This window comes from Phyllostomus discolor, chromosome 8 (assembly GCF_004126475.2).
Source record: "Phyllostomus discolor isolate MPI-MPIP mPhyDis1 chromosome 8, mPhyDis1.pri.v3, whole genome shotgun sequence".
Lineage (NCBI taxonomy): Eukaryota > Metazoa > Chordata > Mammalia > Chiroptera > Phyllostomidae > Phyllostomus > Phyllostomus discolor.
In genome coordinates, this window is record NC_040910.2 from 92,214,384 (window position 1) to 92,230,253 (window position 15,870).

General features: G+C 38.4%; 1 protein-coding gene and 1 long non-coding RNA gene across 4 annotated transcripts in view; one reads left to right on the forward strand and one right to left on the reverse strand.

Moving 5' to 3' along the window:
* Positions 1-3,035: 3,035 nt before the first annotated feature.
* On the reverse strand, positions 3,036-8,310 carry LOC118502184. 2 transcript variants are annotated; one of them, XR_004904878.1, is made up of 2 exons: positions 7,952-8,310; positions 3,036-4,180 (listed from the first exon to the last, which is right to left on the reverse strand). It is a non-coding gene; the product is annotated as an uncharacterized LOC118502184 (long non-coding RNA). The 2 variants fall into 2 exon arrangements; XR_004904877.1 differs by lacking the exon at positions 7,952-8,310 and adding an exon at positions 6,722-6,777.
* Positions 8,311-8,355: 45 nt separating this feature from the next.
* Positions 8,356-15,870, forward strand: part of DHX40 (DEAH-box helicase 40) — a 37,658-nt gene continuing 30,143 nt past the window's right edge. The window contains exons 1-7 of one of the 2 annotated variants that reach the window (XM_028519389.2): positions 8,356-8,576; positions 9,403-9,570; positions 10,611-10,756; positions 12,242-12,361; positions 12,554-12,781; positions 12,991-13,057; positions 14,005-14,136. In XM_028519389.2, coding sequence (XP_028375190.1) covers positions 8,465-8,576; positions 9,403-9,570; positions 10,611-10,756; positions 12,242-12,361; positions 12,554-12,781; positions 12,991-13,057; positions 14,005-14,136 — 973 coding nt within the window. In that variant the 5' untranslated portion in view covers positions 8,356-8,464. The remainder of the gene's footprint in view (positions 8,577-9,402; positions 9,571-10,610; positions 10,757-12,241; positions 12,362-12,553; positions 12,782-12,990; positions 13,058-14,004; positions 14,137-15,870) is intronic. The other variant, XM_036033579.1, reaches the window with a different exon arrangement.

A 15,870-nucleotide genomic window follows, 5' to 3' on the forward strand; every position in this document is an offset into this window, starting at 1 on the left:
GAGAAGAACTATTTGAAAGTGCTCTTGCCCTGACCCTGATTGGTGTGGCTCAGTTACATGGGAGTAGGTTGCTGGTTCAGTTCCCTGTGGGGCTTGTGTGAGAGGCAGCGAGAGGCAACCAATGGATGTTTCTCTCACACATCCATGTTTCTCTCCCTATGTTTCTCCCTCTCCTCCTCTCTCCCTCTGAGGGTAAATAAATAAAATATATTTTTAAAAAATATATATATAGTAAATGCTTCCCTTTTAGAACACAGAACAAAATCATGTACCTTCATGAATGCAACTCATTATGATTTCTTTAAAAAGGCACAAAGTTATAATTGACTGATGTTCCAGATAATTATTAACAAGTACCATATTTTTTTGGACCATAAGACACACCTAGGTTTTAGAGGAGGAAAATAGGAAAAAAATTTTTGAAGCTAAAATTGTGGTAAAATATTTAATAACATAAATAACATAATATTTCACCATTGTAAATGTAAACAGAACTCAACAACAGCATTAACAACCATTATTCCTCCCAAATTTGGGGAAAGTGCATCTTATAGTCTGAAAAATGCCGTAAATTGTTTTTAAAATTACATAACATACATATAGGAAACAGTGCAGAAATCATAAGGGCACAGCTCAATCTTTCTAGGTTATTTAATGTCAACCTAGACCAGCTCTTTGACCAATACGGTAAAAAAAAAAAAGCAACATCCTAAAGCCTTTTGGTTTAGACAGAATAATTACATCATTGAAAGAAAGAAAGAGATAAGAGAATAATGTTCTGTAAAGCTTCATACAGAATTGTGGGATAAATCGTGAGAAAATGAATGGCACATTAAAATTCATGAAGAAATGTGAATAACAAAGCAATTATTATGCAGAATCAAGGTTTTTTTTTATCATTACAGAAAGACAAAATCATTATCATGATCTGCCATGTGTTCTTCCTTTGTTATTAGATGCTGGGACAGGCCTATTAGATGTTTCGTGTTACCCAGGGAATGGTCGCCGTGGTGAGGAATGGTGGCCACGGTGCACGTGGCTTTCTATGGTTCTAATTGTAAGTGCATTTAGATCAGTGAAAAGGAGCAAATTAAAAAGAAGGGGAGAACAGCTGGGGGAGGGGGTGTGTTTTCTTGTGACTACAAAGAACTGAGTCTATTCTTCACCAACTGCCCCTTGCTTCACGCTTTACACCTGCCGATTCCAGAAATAAACAAAACTGGTATTTGCATTTGGAGCCTCCTTGGTCAATACAATGAGGACTATAGTTAATTTCAAAAGGGGTAATACGTGTGAATTTAGAAAGATGTTAACATCAGCAAGAAAAAACGACCTGTAAAAATAATCCTATAAAAATTTGTATAGTGAGGTCAAAAATTTACGCATACTATAATTCCAATATACAAAGAAAATATCATTCCTTATTTTGTTTGATGGACCTAATTTTCCCTGCAAGCTTCTATAGTTGGAGGGGGGCAAAAAACAACCCAGACTTGAAGCTTCTCAAGTCAAGCTAACAACATTTTTTCCAGTTTAGATAAACAGTCGCTTTTGAATAATACTTTTTATTTTTGGTAAATGCAAAAATCCTGCACATTTCTTCGCCTTCCCATGGCCTCTCTTCTATATAATGTCCGGCTGTGCAGAGGATTTATGACCGCATGCTGGTGTGGAGCAGAGGGGCCTCAGATCCTGTGGGGTCTCAGGATGCGAGTCTGACCCTGTAGCAGAATGACATCTTTGTGGATTGGTGACCATTGAGGGCCCCTTTGAGAGGTGGCAGGTGAAGACCTCACTCTTGGAGAACATGCTGATATTGTTATTGGGTCTGCAGTTTGGCCATTTGCTCTCCACACTGTAGCCTCTTAGTTTGCTCTAGAGCCTTGCTTGTTTCTGTGCTCCCTCACTGGGGCCCCAGGCAGGCCACCCCAGAGCCAGGGCTGCTGCGCCAGGCTAACCTGTCCATCCACCTCTCTGTCCCAGCTGACCAACCACTGGGCTGGAAGTTGTACCAAGTCCAATAGGAGCAGGGCATGGGCCCTTTTTACTTTCAGATTTCTCCTCATGCTGTCTAACATGTCTTCTTTTTCTAGTAAGTTCCTCCAGAGAAGAACACTGAAGACTCCTCTTTCCCCTTTCAGCACCAGACTTCTTTCTCTCTGAATAGGCATTTTCTACATCCTCTTGCTTCACCAGGAGTGGGCAATTTTCCTGCTCTGTGAAAGGGACCGTTAGGAGTGGATCCTGACAGGGTAAGTTGTCTTCTCCTGCAAGACATCTGGGAAGTGGGGGGTTATGAAATACTTATATATTTTCTTCAAATATTGTTCTAGTTTCTTTTTGAGGGAGAATGGTCAATGCTCCCTATTACATATGTCACAGTATTGAAAAAATTATGACCATCAAGAAGAGAAAAATTAGGCCCTGCCTGGGTAGCTCCGTTGGTTAGAGCATTGTCCTGATACAACAAGGTTGAGGGTTCAATCCCCAGTCAGGGCACATACAAGAATCAACCAATGAATGCATGAATATGTGGAACAACAAATTCATGTTTCTCTATCTTGCTCTCTCCCTTCCTTCCTCTCTCTTTAAAATCAATAAACATATTTTAAAACATCAAATATGTATAATATAAAATCTATGTTCCCTAAAATAAATAATACTAATTATGTATGGTATTCAAATAATCATCAATTTTTAATCTTTTTCATTTTTTGATTTTATGAGTTAAATGTTGAGAAAGTTGTTTTTTTTTTTTTTTTCAGAGAAGTAGTACTGTTTCATTTTTCTTTCAAATAATGTTGATGCTGAAGTTTCTCAAATAAACCCAGCTTGCCACCTTCAGGCAAGTGGAAGATTTACAGAGACCATCACCAGAGACAGATACTAGTTCTGCAGATTCCTCAATAACCCATAATTAACAATATCTTTATCACTTTATCGGTGCCTTTGTGAGAGTTCCTCTATCCACAATCTTTCCCTGGCATTTATTGGAGTCTTCCCAACTTTCAAAGCTCAGTTTAGTTTTTGTTTTGTTTTTTCTTTTCTTTCTTTCTTTTTTATTTTTTATTTTTCAAAGTTCAGTTCAAATGCCACTAACTCTAAGAAGCCTCCCCTGATCACTCTAGCTAGTTCTTCCTCCTCTAAGTATTTTATCTCTTCAAATACATGTAATGCCCTAGAAGGCAGTGATCATGTCTTATACATATTTTTATGCCTCTGTATGGCTACTAAAAAGGGTGCATGTAAGAGTTGTGTATTCTAATACTGAAAGAATACATGAGTGGATGGATGGATGGGTGAATGAATGAATGAAAGAAAGAGTAATCACTGAGCCTTCATTTGAAAGAGGCCCCATTTTACTAATAGAATAATGGGAGTCCCACACTTTGATGCATTTGTGTAAAGCATTAATTTTCATTGATGATGCCTAGGAGTGTCTTAACCTTTACTAACCCCCTAATTAAATTATATCATTGATGAATGAAATGACTGTTTAGTGAGTGGTACTGTGATAACTAACTCAACACAGTATCTGGATACCTAAAACATAAGATTAAAAAGAAAGAGAAGAAAGAGTGGTGATTCTGTTGTATTTTGCATTTAGAGTGATAAGGGAATACCTCTTTAAACTCTATTATATGACCATCTAATTATTTTCCTCCAGACTTCCAAATCGCTAACACCCCATAGGCCTGTTAACAGAATGTATAACAGTGAAATTGGGTCCACCACCACTTTGTTCAGAAAATTTCCAATTGCTTCTGTCTGGTTCTCTCTGGTTTAGGGAGTGAGGGTCTTCTTCATGCTCCCATTCCCTCCAGAATATACAAGCTCCCCTTCCTCTCTTTCCAGGCCTATGTGTACATAGGACCTCTGAACGACACATGGGTCACGGGTTTTTTAAAATTTATTTTTAAGGAATGAGTGGTCCACACTTGAGAATGGCCCATCTTCTTCAAACCCTTCCATTAGAACTTCCTAATGAAAAATCCTCTTTCTTCTGCCCATGTTAAGGGCTCTTTGTTCCTTCTGCTACATTCTCCCTTTTCTGTGGCCTCTCGCTAGGTGCAGTCTTATCCATCCCAGCAAATCACCAGTTCTTCAAGCTTGCACAGGATCTGGGCTTTGCCCTTGGGCGGAGAGTGGCCCTGGATGTCTGTTTCTGCTCTAGTGAGGGCTGGGGAAAAACAAAGGCCCTTGGTTTACAAGTAAGATAGAAATAGGGGAGGGAAATACAGAGAAACAATCAGATTCATATTTTGAAACACAAATCAGCCACACACATGTAGATTCATACTACCTACATCGACAAAAAAGTTTGTTCTTCCTCCTCTAGTTCTGCATCTGTTCTCAAAAACGTGAACTTGTTTTTTCTCCCTCATCAGCAACTCTGTGTTTCTACTCTCCTAAACACACCTTCTAATTGTACCCCAATAATCTCATTGACCAGACCCTTTAAAATCATCATACATACACTGTAGCAGTGGCATCTTTTTCTGGCTCTTCTTTTCTTTCCTTTTTGTTTACCTTAGTTGATTCTAACCAGGCATCTCCAAATGCACTAAATATATTTTTGATTTGCTCTTTAATTCTCTCCTCATCCATTTACAATCTGACTTCTATCTGCTGCTCTTTGCAAAACAACCATCATTTTGGTCAAATTTATTAATTAAAAAAATCCATGTACTTCAATCCCATTACTCACTCTCCATGACTTTCTGTTATAATTAGCTCTCCACATGTCACCACTTGTGACATTTTTGACTTCCTGGATTTTCTTCTCTTAAAATTCTTTGTTTTCCTTTTGCTCCAGTTATTTCTCTTAAATTATAACAGCAGTTCTATGTGCTCCCTTTTTCCCTGAAGATGATTTAAAAATGTGTTTCCATTTTTGTAAACCTTTTAATACTGAGCCTCCTTCCTGTCCTTTGCATCCTCAAAAATGGATGACTTGGACTCAAGGACATTTTGAAAGACTGCTGATGAAGCAATAGCAGCATGGTGCAATTCATACTTCTCACACTTCTTTAAATACAATTTGTTTCAGGTTTTTCTTGTTACCCAACGAAAGCAGGAAATAGATTCAATGTTGTTGGGAACGCTGACCTTTCTTCTCAGATGTGACCCATATATTTTCTATTTCCACTCTATGTTTGTATCTTGTTTGCCTTTGCAATCTGTAAATTCACTGAGCAGGAAATAATTGTTGATTTTTCAGTTTGGAGTAGCCCCTGTAGCGCATGGTTATTAATGGTAACGTGTTTTAAAGGCCCTTGGTTTTAAACTCACCAATGTTAAATAATGTCTACATTTTTCATGTTTTCTTTTCTTCGTTCTTGGTTTGCAGCTTTTTTTCTGGATACTCTCATTAGGTGGTTCTCAGACAAGAATAATTATTCTACAACAGCTGATTAGCAAACATTGGAAGAACATACTATATTAGGCACTAAGATTGAGATAATTCCATCTCCCATTACAGTCAAGTGCTTATTAGTGTGGTTTGAATCCTGGTTTTATTTCCTCTTTGTTTTGTTGTTTAGGACAAGTATGTGAGCCTTGATTTTCACATGCAAAAATTAGGGATAACAACCACCTACCTCTCCGGGTTTTTGTGAGGAATAAATGAAAATTTTATATTACATGTTTCATTACTGAGTGCTCCAGAAATGGTAACTATCGTCAATCTGAAATGATTCTGCTCATTTTCTTAGGAGGTGACTGATGGAGCTGCCTGGTACTGAAATACCTTGCCCTATACTCACCAATACCTTGCTTGTACTACACGTGTGTTTTTGCTTTTTTTGTTTTGTTTTTCTGAAATATTTTAGAAAAATCTTTGTAGTATGTGTGTAATAGACATGTGTTAGAATATTTTGCAATATTTTGCAATTTATAACTGAATCTAGAAGGTTGGGAGAATCCCTTAATGGATGAGAGAAATCTGGAATATTCTCCTATTTTCAGATTATTCCTGTAGCACGCAGGTTTTGAAGATATAAAGTTATTAAAAAGCTGGACTTCATTTGGTGTCATTTAAAATTTTTTAAACTTTAAAAAAAATTTTATTTATTTACTTTCAGAGAGAGGGGAAGGGAGGGAGAAAGCAAAGAAGAGAAACAGCAGTTGATTGCCTCTCACGCACCCTGAGGGGGAACCTGGCCCATAACCCAGGCATGCACCCTGACAGGGAGCTGAACCAGTGATCTCTTGGTTTGCAGGCCGGAGCTCATTCCACTGACCACACCGGCCAGGGCTAATATTTGATAAACTTGCATTTTAGAAGATGTTAATTAGTCCCCCTTTTTAACTTCTGTAAATAGTTTATTGGGACTTACATACACTCATTTATGTATTTTTTTCAAAGACTTTTATATTAAAGAATAATATTTCAATGATAGTTGACATTCAATATTATGTTGTTTTGGGTGTGCTGTCTCCCTCTTGGAGCATGTCCACGCCTTCTCCATCCCACCCTTCTTCCTGCCAAGTGCATTGCCTTTACCTTTCTCTTTCTCCTACGCTCCAAGGCCCTTCTTTTGCCTCTGTAACTTGTTCCCTGAACCCATTTCTTCTACAGCTCATGTCCTCTACCTCTCTGACTTTCTAAATACTTTTGCTTGTATTTGGAAAAAAAATTGTATTGGTGTCAGGTGTGCAGCATGGTGGTTACACATTTACATAAATTACAAATCTATCCGCTCATAAGTCTAATACCCACCTGACACTATATGCAGTTATTACATAATCAGTCCCTTTTATGAGGAGTTGTAAATACATTTTTAGTCAGCACAGAAACATCTTGGGGTCCAATGACATCTTCTGAAACCTGGTCAGAGCGTGGCCTGTAGTTAATGGTGAAGTTGAAGACAACACTGATGGGCTGTCTTCTCTGGCAGTGCTGGTTAATTGTAACAGCAGAAACTATCCAAAAGTGGAAGAAACTGTCTTCTTTTTGCATTGACTTTGTTACATTGGCACTATTTACAAAATTGGAAAGTCCTGTAACAGAAAGGTCTGCTCCCCAAAGTACCTTTTTTGAAAAATAGTCCCATCTGAGTGTTGTATATCTGTTTAACATTTCAGATCTTGTGGTTTCCTAAAAAAATCCACACCTATTGAAAGTGAGCTTAAGACTGGTGCAGCCACTGTGGAAAGTATTGTGGAGATACCTCAAAAAGTTAAAAATGGCAACTCCCTTATGACCCAGCAGTCCCACTCTGGGAATACAGCTGAAGGAACCCAATACACTAACTCAAAAGAACATAAGCACCCCTATGTTCACTGCAGCATTATGTATAATCACCAAGCTATGGAAGCAGCCCATGTGTCCATCAGTGGATGAGTGGATAAAACAACTATGGGACATTTATGCGATGGAATACTACTCGGCCATAAAAAAGAAGAAAATTTTACCCTTTGTGACAGTGTGGATAGACCTGGAGAACATTATGCTAAATGAAATAAAACAGAGAGAGACAAATACCATATGATTTTACTCATATGTGGAATCTAATGAACAAACTTAACTAACAAGCAAAACAGAGACAGACTCATCTATAGATGGAGAGCAGATGACAGTTGGTGCGGGGAAGTTAAGGATGGAGAGACTGAGCAAAAACGAAAAAGGACTCATGGACATGGACAACAGTGTGGTGATTGCTGTGAGGGGAGGGGGTACAAGGGGACTAAATGGTAATGAAAAAATGCAATAAAGATTAAATTTTAAAAAGCTTAATTCTTCTGTCAACAAATCATTCATTCCTCCATCCAGCAAATCCAACAAATATTGACAATCCACTTTGAACGACTTTGCTGGGCTCCGAGTGTACCGTGGTTTTCTAAAGTTCCCACCTCAGTGTCTATCTGGGGGAAAGGGGAAGACAATAAACATGTAAATAAATTAAAATGCAGGGTCCAATGAAAGAAATAAATAGCGTAGGGGGCCTACGTTTTGGACACAACAAAACTAGACGCTCTGCAGCTCGGTGCCTTGAACAGGTTATTTCAGGATGAGCAAGGCGCCAGTGTATTGTGGGGCTCCGATATATTGCGTAGAGCTGCACTCTAGGAAGGTTACAGCTCCCGGCAAAGGGTCATATCCCGTTAGGTATGTGAAGGCAGGAAAGGCGTGCAGTGACCACTGTGGCTGAGAAGCAGTGTTGCTTGGCTCTTCTACGCACCAGAGGAGACACAGGAAAAGGCCCTCGGGGATGGCTTCGCCACCCCAGGAGCAGCGCACACCAGCAAAAGGCGGGAAACCCTTAACTCGTGGCCCTGGCCACTAGGGGAGGAGCTTTCTGGCCGCCAGGCGACGCGTCATTCGAGAGCTGCCCCTCCGCTCGCTCTCAGTCGCACGCGCGGAAGTAAACACCTGCACGTCATCAGGGCGCGTCTTCTTTGCCTTTCCCCTCCCATCTCCCCGGATCGGTGGACGTGCTCACCTCCGCCGGGGGCCAAGTCTATGTCCCGCTTTCCCGCCGTCGCGGGCAGGGCGCCACGGCGACAAGAGGAAGGAGAGCGGTCCAGAGAGCCCCAGGAAGAGCGGCCTTCGGCGGTTTCCATCGCTGACAGAGGTGCGGTTCGCGGGATGCCTTGGAGGCCAGCGAGAGTTCCGGCAGGGGTGTGTGTGGGGGCAATAAAAGTCAGCCTAGGGCAGGCAGAGCAGAGTGCGAAGGAGGCGCAGCGTTGTCCTCGCCCTCCAAGCCAGAGGCGAACTTTGTGTCCGGTGACCACTTTGGTCTGGAGGGGGGCGGTCCCAGACCCAAGTTGAGGGAAAACCCTGCTGGGGGACAAAAAAGTAAACCCCAGCGCCGAGACGCGCTCTGCTGTTAAACAGGCTCATAAAGCCTTTGTTCTCTACCCATCTATTCCCCCCTCCCCCGCCCTCGTCGGGCCGCCAGCCTGCCTTTGGGTACCGTATAGAGGGAGCCAGTTTCCAGGAGCCAGTTTCCATGGTTACCCACCACTTGGCCTTCTGGGATATGTCACTCTGAACAGGGACCTAACTTGAACCATGAATCAGAAGCAAACACAGGTGGCTTTTAATTCTGCTGAGAGTTTCTACTGTGTTCCAGTTTTCGGTCTCTTGTTTAATAAAATTGGGTTTTGTGCTTCTACATAGGTACGCTTATATATATATCACCTTGTGCTAGGCTTACTTTGTCAAGTACTTTGAGTCATGCATTAGCAAGTGCTGAAGTTGTTAGATTTCACTAAAAAGTTGTTCTGGGCTTATAAACCCTCACTTATAAATTAGACTTAGGTGATTTAATTGAGAAGTGATAGGTTGATCTTTTCCAACCCTAAAATTTTATCGTCTCTCTCTGTTCAGTTTTGGGAAATTGAGTCAGAGATAGCTTCACAGACCTTTTAATTGCACAATCGTTTTTCTCCTTACAGAAGAGAAAGGATGCACATCACAGGAGGGAGGAACTACTCCAACTTTTCCTATTCAAAAACAAAGAAAAAAGCTTATTCAAGCTGTGAGGGACAATTCATTCCTTATTGTTACTGGAAATACAGGAAGTGGTAAAACAACTCAACTTCCAAAATATCTATATGAAGCAGGTAATTTTATTCTGGGATAATATGGGGAGTATCTAAAAAATATGCTCTTAAAGGCTGATAGGACTTACGTTGTTGCACAAATGCCCAGCATTTGTTGACAGTCCCAATTCTTCTCTTGACACACACTCCCTACGTCTTCCCTTCCTCTTCATGGTTTATTTCAGATTCAGGAATTAGTTGAGATGGCATCTTTTCTACTTTTTAGTTACCATAATAATCCCAAATAGCATTATAGGGAGATACTGATTCTCTGCTATAGGATAAGTTTGTCTTACTGTAGACTATTAACCATTGGGTATTGAAATAATTTGGGGGGGAAGGGATACATTAGTATCTGTTGCTGACATTGGTATTTCTTGGTTCTTTCTCCAGAGCATTATCAGGTAAGTAGAGTCCCTGACTCTGCTAACACCAAGTCAGCTAATGTATTACCCTTAAAGTGTCACTTCATTATTGTAAAACTATCTAGCATAAGGTTGGTATAGAACAAAATTATATTGGATATTCATATAAAAATAGCAAAAATTTCTTAGCTTATATATTAACTTACTCTTATGCATCAAACCTAAGATGCTGTCGATTAAGACATACCACTGTTTACATACTATTAAAGGAAAACTGCCATCAAGTGTAAGATGCTTCTCCTTTTCAAAGGTACTTAAAATGTAAAAAAATAAATGCTTGTAGAATCTATGTCAGGTGGAATATTTAAACTTCTGTGACCAAGGTTAATCTATTGTAGGAAGTTTGTGGAATTTTATGGATTCCTAGAGATTAAAAATTTATGGGTTACTATTTCAAGTTTTTAGATTGGATATTTAAAAAACCAAGCCATATTAACATACGCACATTTTGAACGGTTATTAATGTGTATTCTTTTAATTCTTAAATTTTCACGATACAAGTGTAATGTAGTATGTCATTAATTTGAAGAGTTTTAGAAATACTTGAACAGTTTGTATTGATTGAGCAGAAGTAATTTAGCTCTAATAGGAAGCAGCTATTGACATTTTTGTGTCTTTTACTTCTGGTTTTGGTAGGGTTTTCACAACATGGTATGATCGGTGTGACTCAGCCACGAAAAGTAGCGGCCATATCGGTTGCTCAGAGGGTTGCTGAAGAAATGAAATGCACTTTGGGGTCCAAAGTAGGATACCAAGTTCGTTTTGATGATTGCAGCTCTAAGGTACAAAAGTTTTGTTAATATTTGTGTAATTACTCTAAACTTACGGAAAGAGTAAAGAAAATTTTGAAAGATTATACCTATGAAAGTCTATTAATATATTTAACGAAACAAAGCCCCAGATTAGAATTTATTTTTGTTGCCCATTGTTAATGGTTTAGCTCTGGAATCTCTGCTGTTTAACCTGTTTTCTGCCTTCTCAGTTGGTTTATGTTACAGTTACATTTATTTTTCTTAGGATTCTCTCTTTTTTTAGCTGCAAGGATCCTACACATAACTTACATTTGTATTCTTAAAAAGAACCCTTTTTATTGTGAAATATACATAACATAAAATTCACCCTTTTAACTGCTTTTAGGTGTACGACTCACTGGCACTGAGAAGGTTCACAGTGTGTGCCACCATCAGCCCTGTCCGCCCTCAAAAGTCTGTTTTCATCCCAGACAGAGACTGCGTCCCTCACGCAGTAACTCCCCGTCCCTCCTGCCCCAGCCCTAGCGCCTTCTGCTGTTTGACTTTCTGTCTCTCTGCATTTGCCTGTCTCGTACCATATTTCATCCTTGTGTCTGGCTTACTCCATTTAGCATGTTTTTAAGGTTCATTCATGTTGTATTTTTATATTCTTGAAGTCGATGGAAAACTGACAACTTAATTAACAAAGTCGGTGAGAAAGTCTTTTGTATTGAGCAGTTTCTATATTCATGGCACCAACAAGTTTTAAATTGTTTTCTTTTTAAAAGTTGATAGTTGTAGTTTACATTTGCTTAGGATTTCTTAATCCTATACTAGATATAAAATAATCCCTGATCTACATATGGTCCCTAATGGGAATGGAATTGTGGTTCAGAATGACTCTCCAAAATACCGTCTTTGCCATCCTAGTAGTCACTGTAGTCACTGCTGTGGATTTTTCTCTTATTTTCTTCCATTGTTTTATGCATGTCATACTGTTAACTCCTAGCTTTTGCACCTTATTCTCATCTTGCTTTAATACTAGTTATCTGGCACTAATAATTTTTTAATAGGAGGATGAGCAGGAAAGGAATTGGGAGGAAATTACACACCTAACCATTTCCTTTACCTTTTCTCCTGAGTCCCCTAAAGTAGTGGCTGAGACAGGGAAACGAAGCCCGATTCATTGTTGTTTCCCACAACTTGTTCACCCGAAACCATTGTGTTATCTCAGCAGTTTTCTCTGACTTCATTGTATCTGCCTAACTGGTCGCTGTTGTTGCTTTATCCCAGAACACGCACCTTCGTGCTGCATACCTGTCTCTGTAGAGATCAAAAGTTTTGTAATTTGCCATCATTGTTACTAGACAATTTTAGGTACTCTTTTATTTAGTTAGGTTAGTTTGAGCACTTAATGTGTGTACATTTTGGGGGAAAATTTAGTTTGCAAAGCAGGAGTGAATTTCTGTGAAACTGTATACATATATGTACATACATACGTGTGTGTGTTGATATACTTTGTGTTTTGAACATTAGGAAACAGCAATCAAATATATGACTGATGGATGTTTATTGAAACATATTCTGGGAGATCCAAATCTTACCAAGTTCAGTGTCATTATTTTGGATGAAGCCCACGAGAGAACTCTAACTACAGTGAGTATTTTAATATATTGGCTATTTATTAGACAGTTTACTTTGGGGTAGCTTTTTAGTGCATAGAGAATTGCCTCCTCTTACAGTTTAACCAATTGAAAAAGGAATTCTTTGGTTAGGAAAGTAAAATATTTAAAATGAGTTGGTCGTTATGTGTTTTTGTGACTTAATAGAAATTTACTTTTCTTTCAGGACATCTTATTTGGTTTATTGAAGAAGCTATTTCAGGAGAAGTCTTCTAACAGGAAGGAGCATTTAAAGGTCGTGGTGATGTCAGCAACTATGGAATTAGCCAAGCTCTCTGCATTCTTTGGAAATTGTCCAATATTTGATATACCTGGAAGGCTTTACCCGGTCAGAGAAAAATTCTGCAATTTGATTGGCCCACGAGATCGGGAAAATACTGCCTATATTCAAGCGGTATTACTTGGCATCCTTTTTTGTCTTTTTTAAAAATCTGTGATTCTAGTTGATTGAATAGTTTGATAATTTACTTGTTTCCTATTAATGGCAGACCTTACAGGTTCTAGGAATTTTGAGAACCAAATTTAATTTTTCTGTGGAACAGTGGGACGTGGGAGGGAGGCTGAATTTCCACTAGCATATTATGCTTGTGTTTCTTGCTTTAGATTGTGAAAGTGACCATGGATATCCATTTGAATGAAATGGCTGGAGACATCTTGGTTTTTCTGACTGGTGAGCATTTCAGTATCAGGTTTAAAATGAGCATACTGTTGGTGAGAAGGGACGTAACACCACGATAAAGTGTTCTTTTTCTTGGGAAATCTGGGTACTACTCATGTTGCCCTAGCTTTTTATGATGATCTAAATAGTTTTAGATTTTATATCTTATATAAGGTAATTCTGTATTGCCATTAAAAACACCAGTGTTATTAGTAAACATGTAAAACACACTGACCTTTAATAGGAAGATATTAAATGCTAAATTATTCATGTTTTTATTAGTCTGTCTTACATAGAGGAGTTACCATACTAGTCCTGAATCAGAATGATTAATTCCATTATTGCAGGGGACATTCTGCCAGCTCCTTTCTTCTTTGCGTGGTGGGATGGTACTTATGATAGCAGTACATAAGGTGTGGAATCCATGTCTCATAGATGAGCCTTCTTTACAGGTCAAAAATAGAATAGTTACATCCTAGATTAATGTGATTCTTCAAGTAGCGGCATCCTATGAACAGAAGTGAGTCATTTCATAGCTTACTTCCTACTCTGTCTTGTAAGGATGTCAGAAGTGAGATATTGTAATAATCTGCCTTTTTGAGGTTACTTAAGTATTACACCTAAATGCAGTATCTCCTGGATTAGATTTCCCTACATTAAGGATGAACTTTACTGGATCTTCTTCAAATACCGTGTTAACAAGATGAAAGGCTTAAAGATTATATTATAAACATGTTGATTCCTTTAGAGATTTAAATTCCTTAGAAACTGGTGTTTCTTTTATTTTTTGTTTTATTGTTGAGATTTGGTACAAATTATGTCTTCATCTCCTTTAGATCAAAATGGGAGTTTTAAAATAACTATTGCAAAACTGATTTTGATTTAGAAGGCCTTTTTTTTTCACTCTTAAAATTAATTTTGCTGTTCAGTTGCTGACATTATTTCCCCCCTTGTTTCAGGTCAGTTTGAAATCGAAAAAAGTTGTGAGTTACTTTTTCAGATGGCAGAGTCTGTGGATTACGATTATGATGTTCAAGACACCACACTAGACGGGTTGTTAATATTGCCATGTTATGGATCCATGACAACAGGTAATTCTTCACTACCATAGAAAATTTGACTGGTTAAAAAAAAACATTTTATTGAACAATCACATATGTACAGAAGAGTACACAGATCCTAAGTGTTGATTTTTAGGTTAGTGACCTTCACAAACTGATCTCATCCCTGTAACTAACACCTAGACCGTGAAACAGAACTTAAGAAAACCAGCATCCCTTGAGAGATTTTTTTCCCCTTGTCTTTTCACATTTATTTTTTCAACATGCCCCTTAGTGTTGTTAAAAGTGAGCTGTGTCTTCTCCCAGCAGAACAAAAATACTGTTGGTAATTTTTTGAAATAAGGACTATGATTTCCTGCTAGTAATGCCACAAGTCAAACCTGGTTTGCTGCAGCCACACACTTTCTGGAAATCATACATACCCAGATACATCTGAGACTAGGCGTGGTGGATTTTTTTAAGTATCCATACATTAGTCTACTTTCCAAGAATAATGTAAATTCAAAGAACAAATGCAAACTCTTGTTCTGATTCGTTCATGATAAATGCTGTTAAATGAAATTAAGAGTTTTTTGTGTAAGACTATTTTATTAGGAATTTGCTTTGTAAATCTAAAGGGAAATTAACTGTAGCTGTCTAGAGTTTAATGAGATTTGCATTTAATGTAAAAGGCATTTACATGCTTATTTTTTATGTGTATTTTTTGCTTTTGTTGAATAGGTGGTTCTTCTAATAGTAACAAAAAATGTTCAGGACTATGTGTTGTTAAATAACCACAGACCACATACTATTATGGAAATTTCTTTTGTGATGCTATTAAGCCCTTGCTCTCAATATTGAAATCTATTTTTAGATTTTTACATCTTAAAGGGAATTCTTAGGGTCATTATTAGATGTTTAAGGTTCTTATTATTTTCTGGGGATTTGATGTAATGACTCTTAAAATTTACTTTGTAAGTGATAAGGTAATTAAATACAGTATGGTTGCTTTATTATTAACCATTGACTAATTATACTTTTTCCATATAAAGTAAAAAATTTCATTCTCTTCTTATTGCCACATTAAAAATAATGTTCTATACCTGTTCTTGCTTTTTTAACATCCTGAAATCTAGTTTTCATACTGTTAAAAGTTGCTAGTAACTTCTCACATCTCATGGCTATTCTGTATTTTGATTTTTTGATAATAAATCTCTTTGAAATGCTTTCTTTTGAGATACTCTAATTACCTGGTTCTCCTGTCCTGCCTTTCCCTAAGGCTTCTGCCTTCCCACCCTCTCCAGCCTTTGTGCCCTTCTCTATGTGACTATTTTCTAAGGTTTAATTCTTAGAATTCTCTGTTTTGGTGAGGTTGGCTTCTAGGACTCACCTGTCACTTCTCTGTGGATGATTCCCGAAAGTGCTGTCCGGGTCACACCCACTCCCACGGTCTAGACCTCCTGGATCTCCTCGCTGGGCTTTCTGGTCTGTGCATCACATCATCTATATCAGGGTCCGTGGCCTTTTAGGAGCCTGGCCGTGAGCGAAGCTCACCTGAGCCCTGCCTCCTGTCTATCCATTTCTTGGAACCCTTCTGTCTTCCAGGAAACTGGTGGTCTCTGGTGCCAAAAAGATTGGGGACTGTTGATCCAGATAATTTGATCCAAACGAGTGGCAACTCCTGCAGGTTTTCTTTTTACCCTTGTCCTATTCAAGTTATTCATTCTTTTTCTTTTTCTGTTGTCACTGTTAGAACTGGGATCCTCAGTCTGCTTTCCTGGGTTG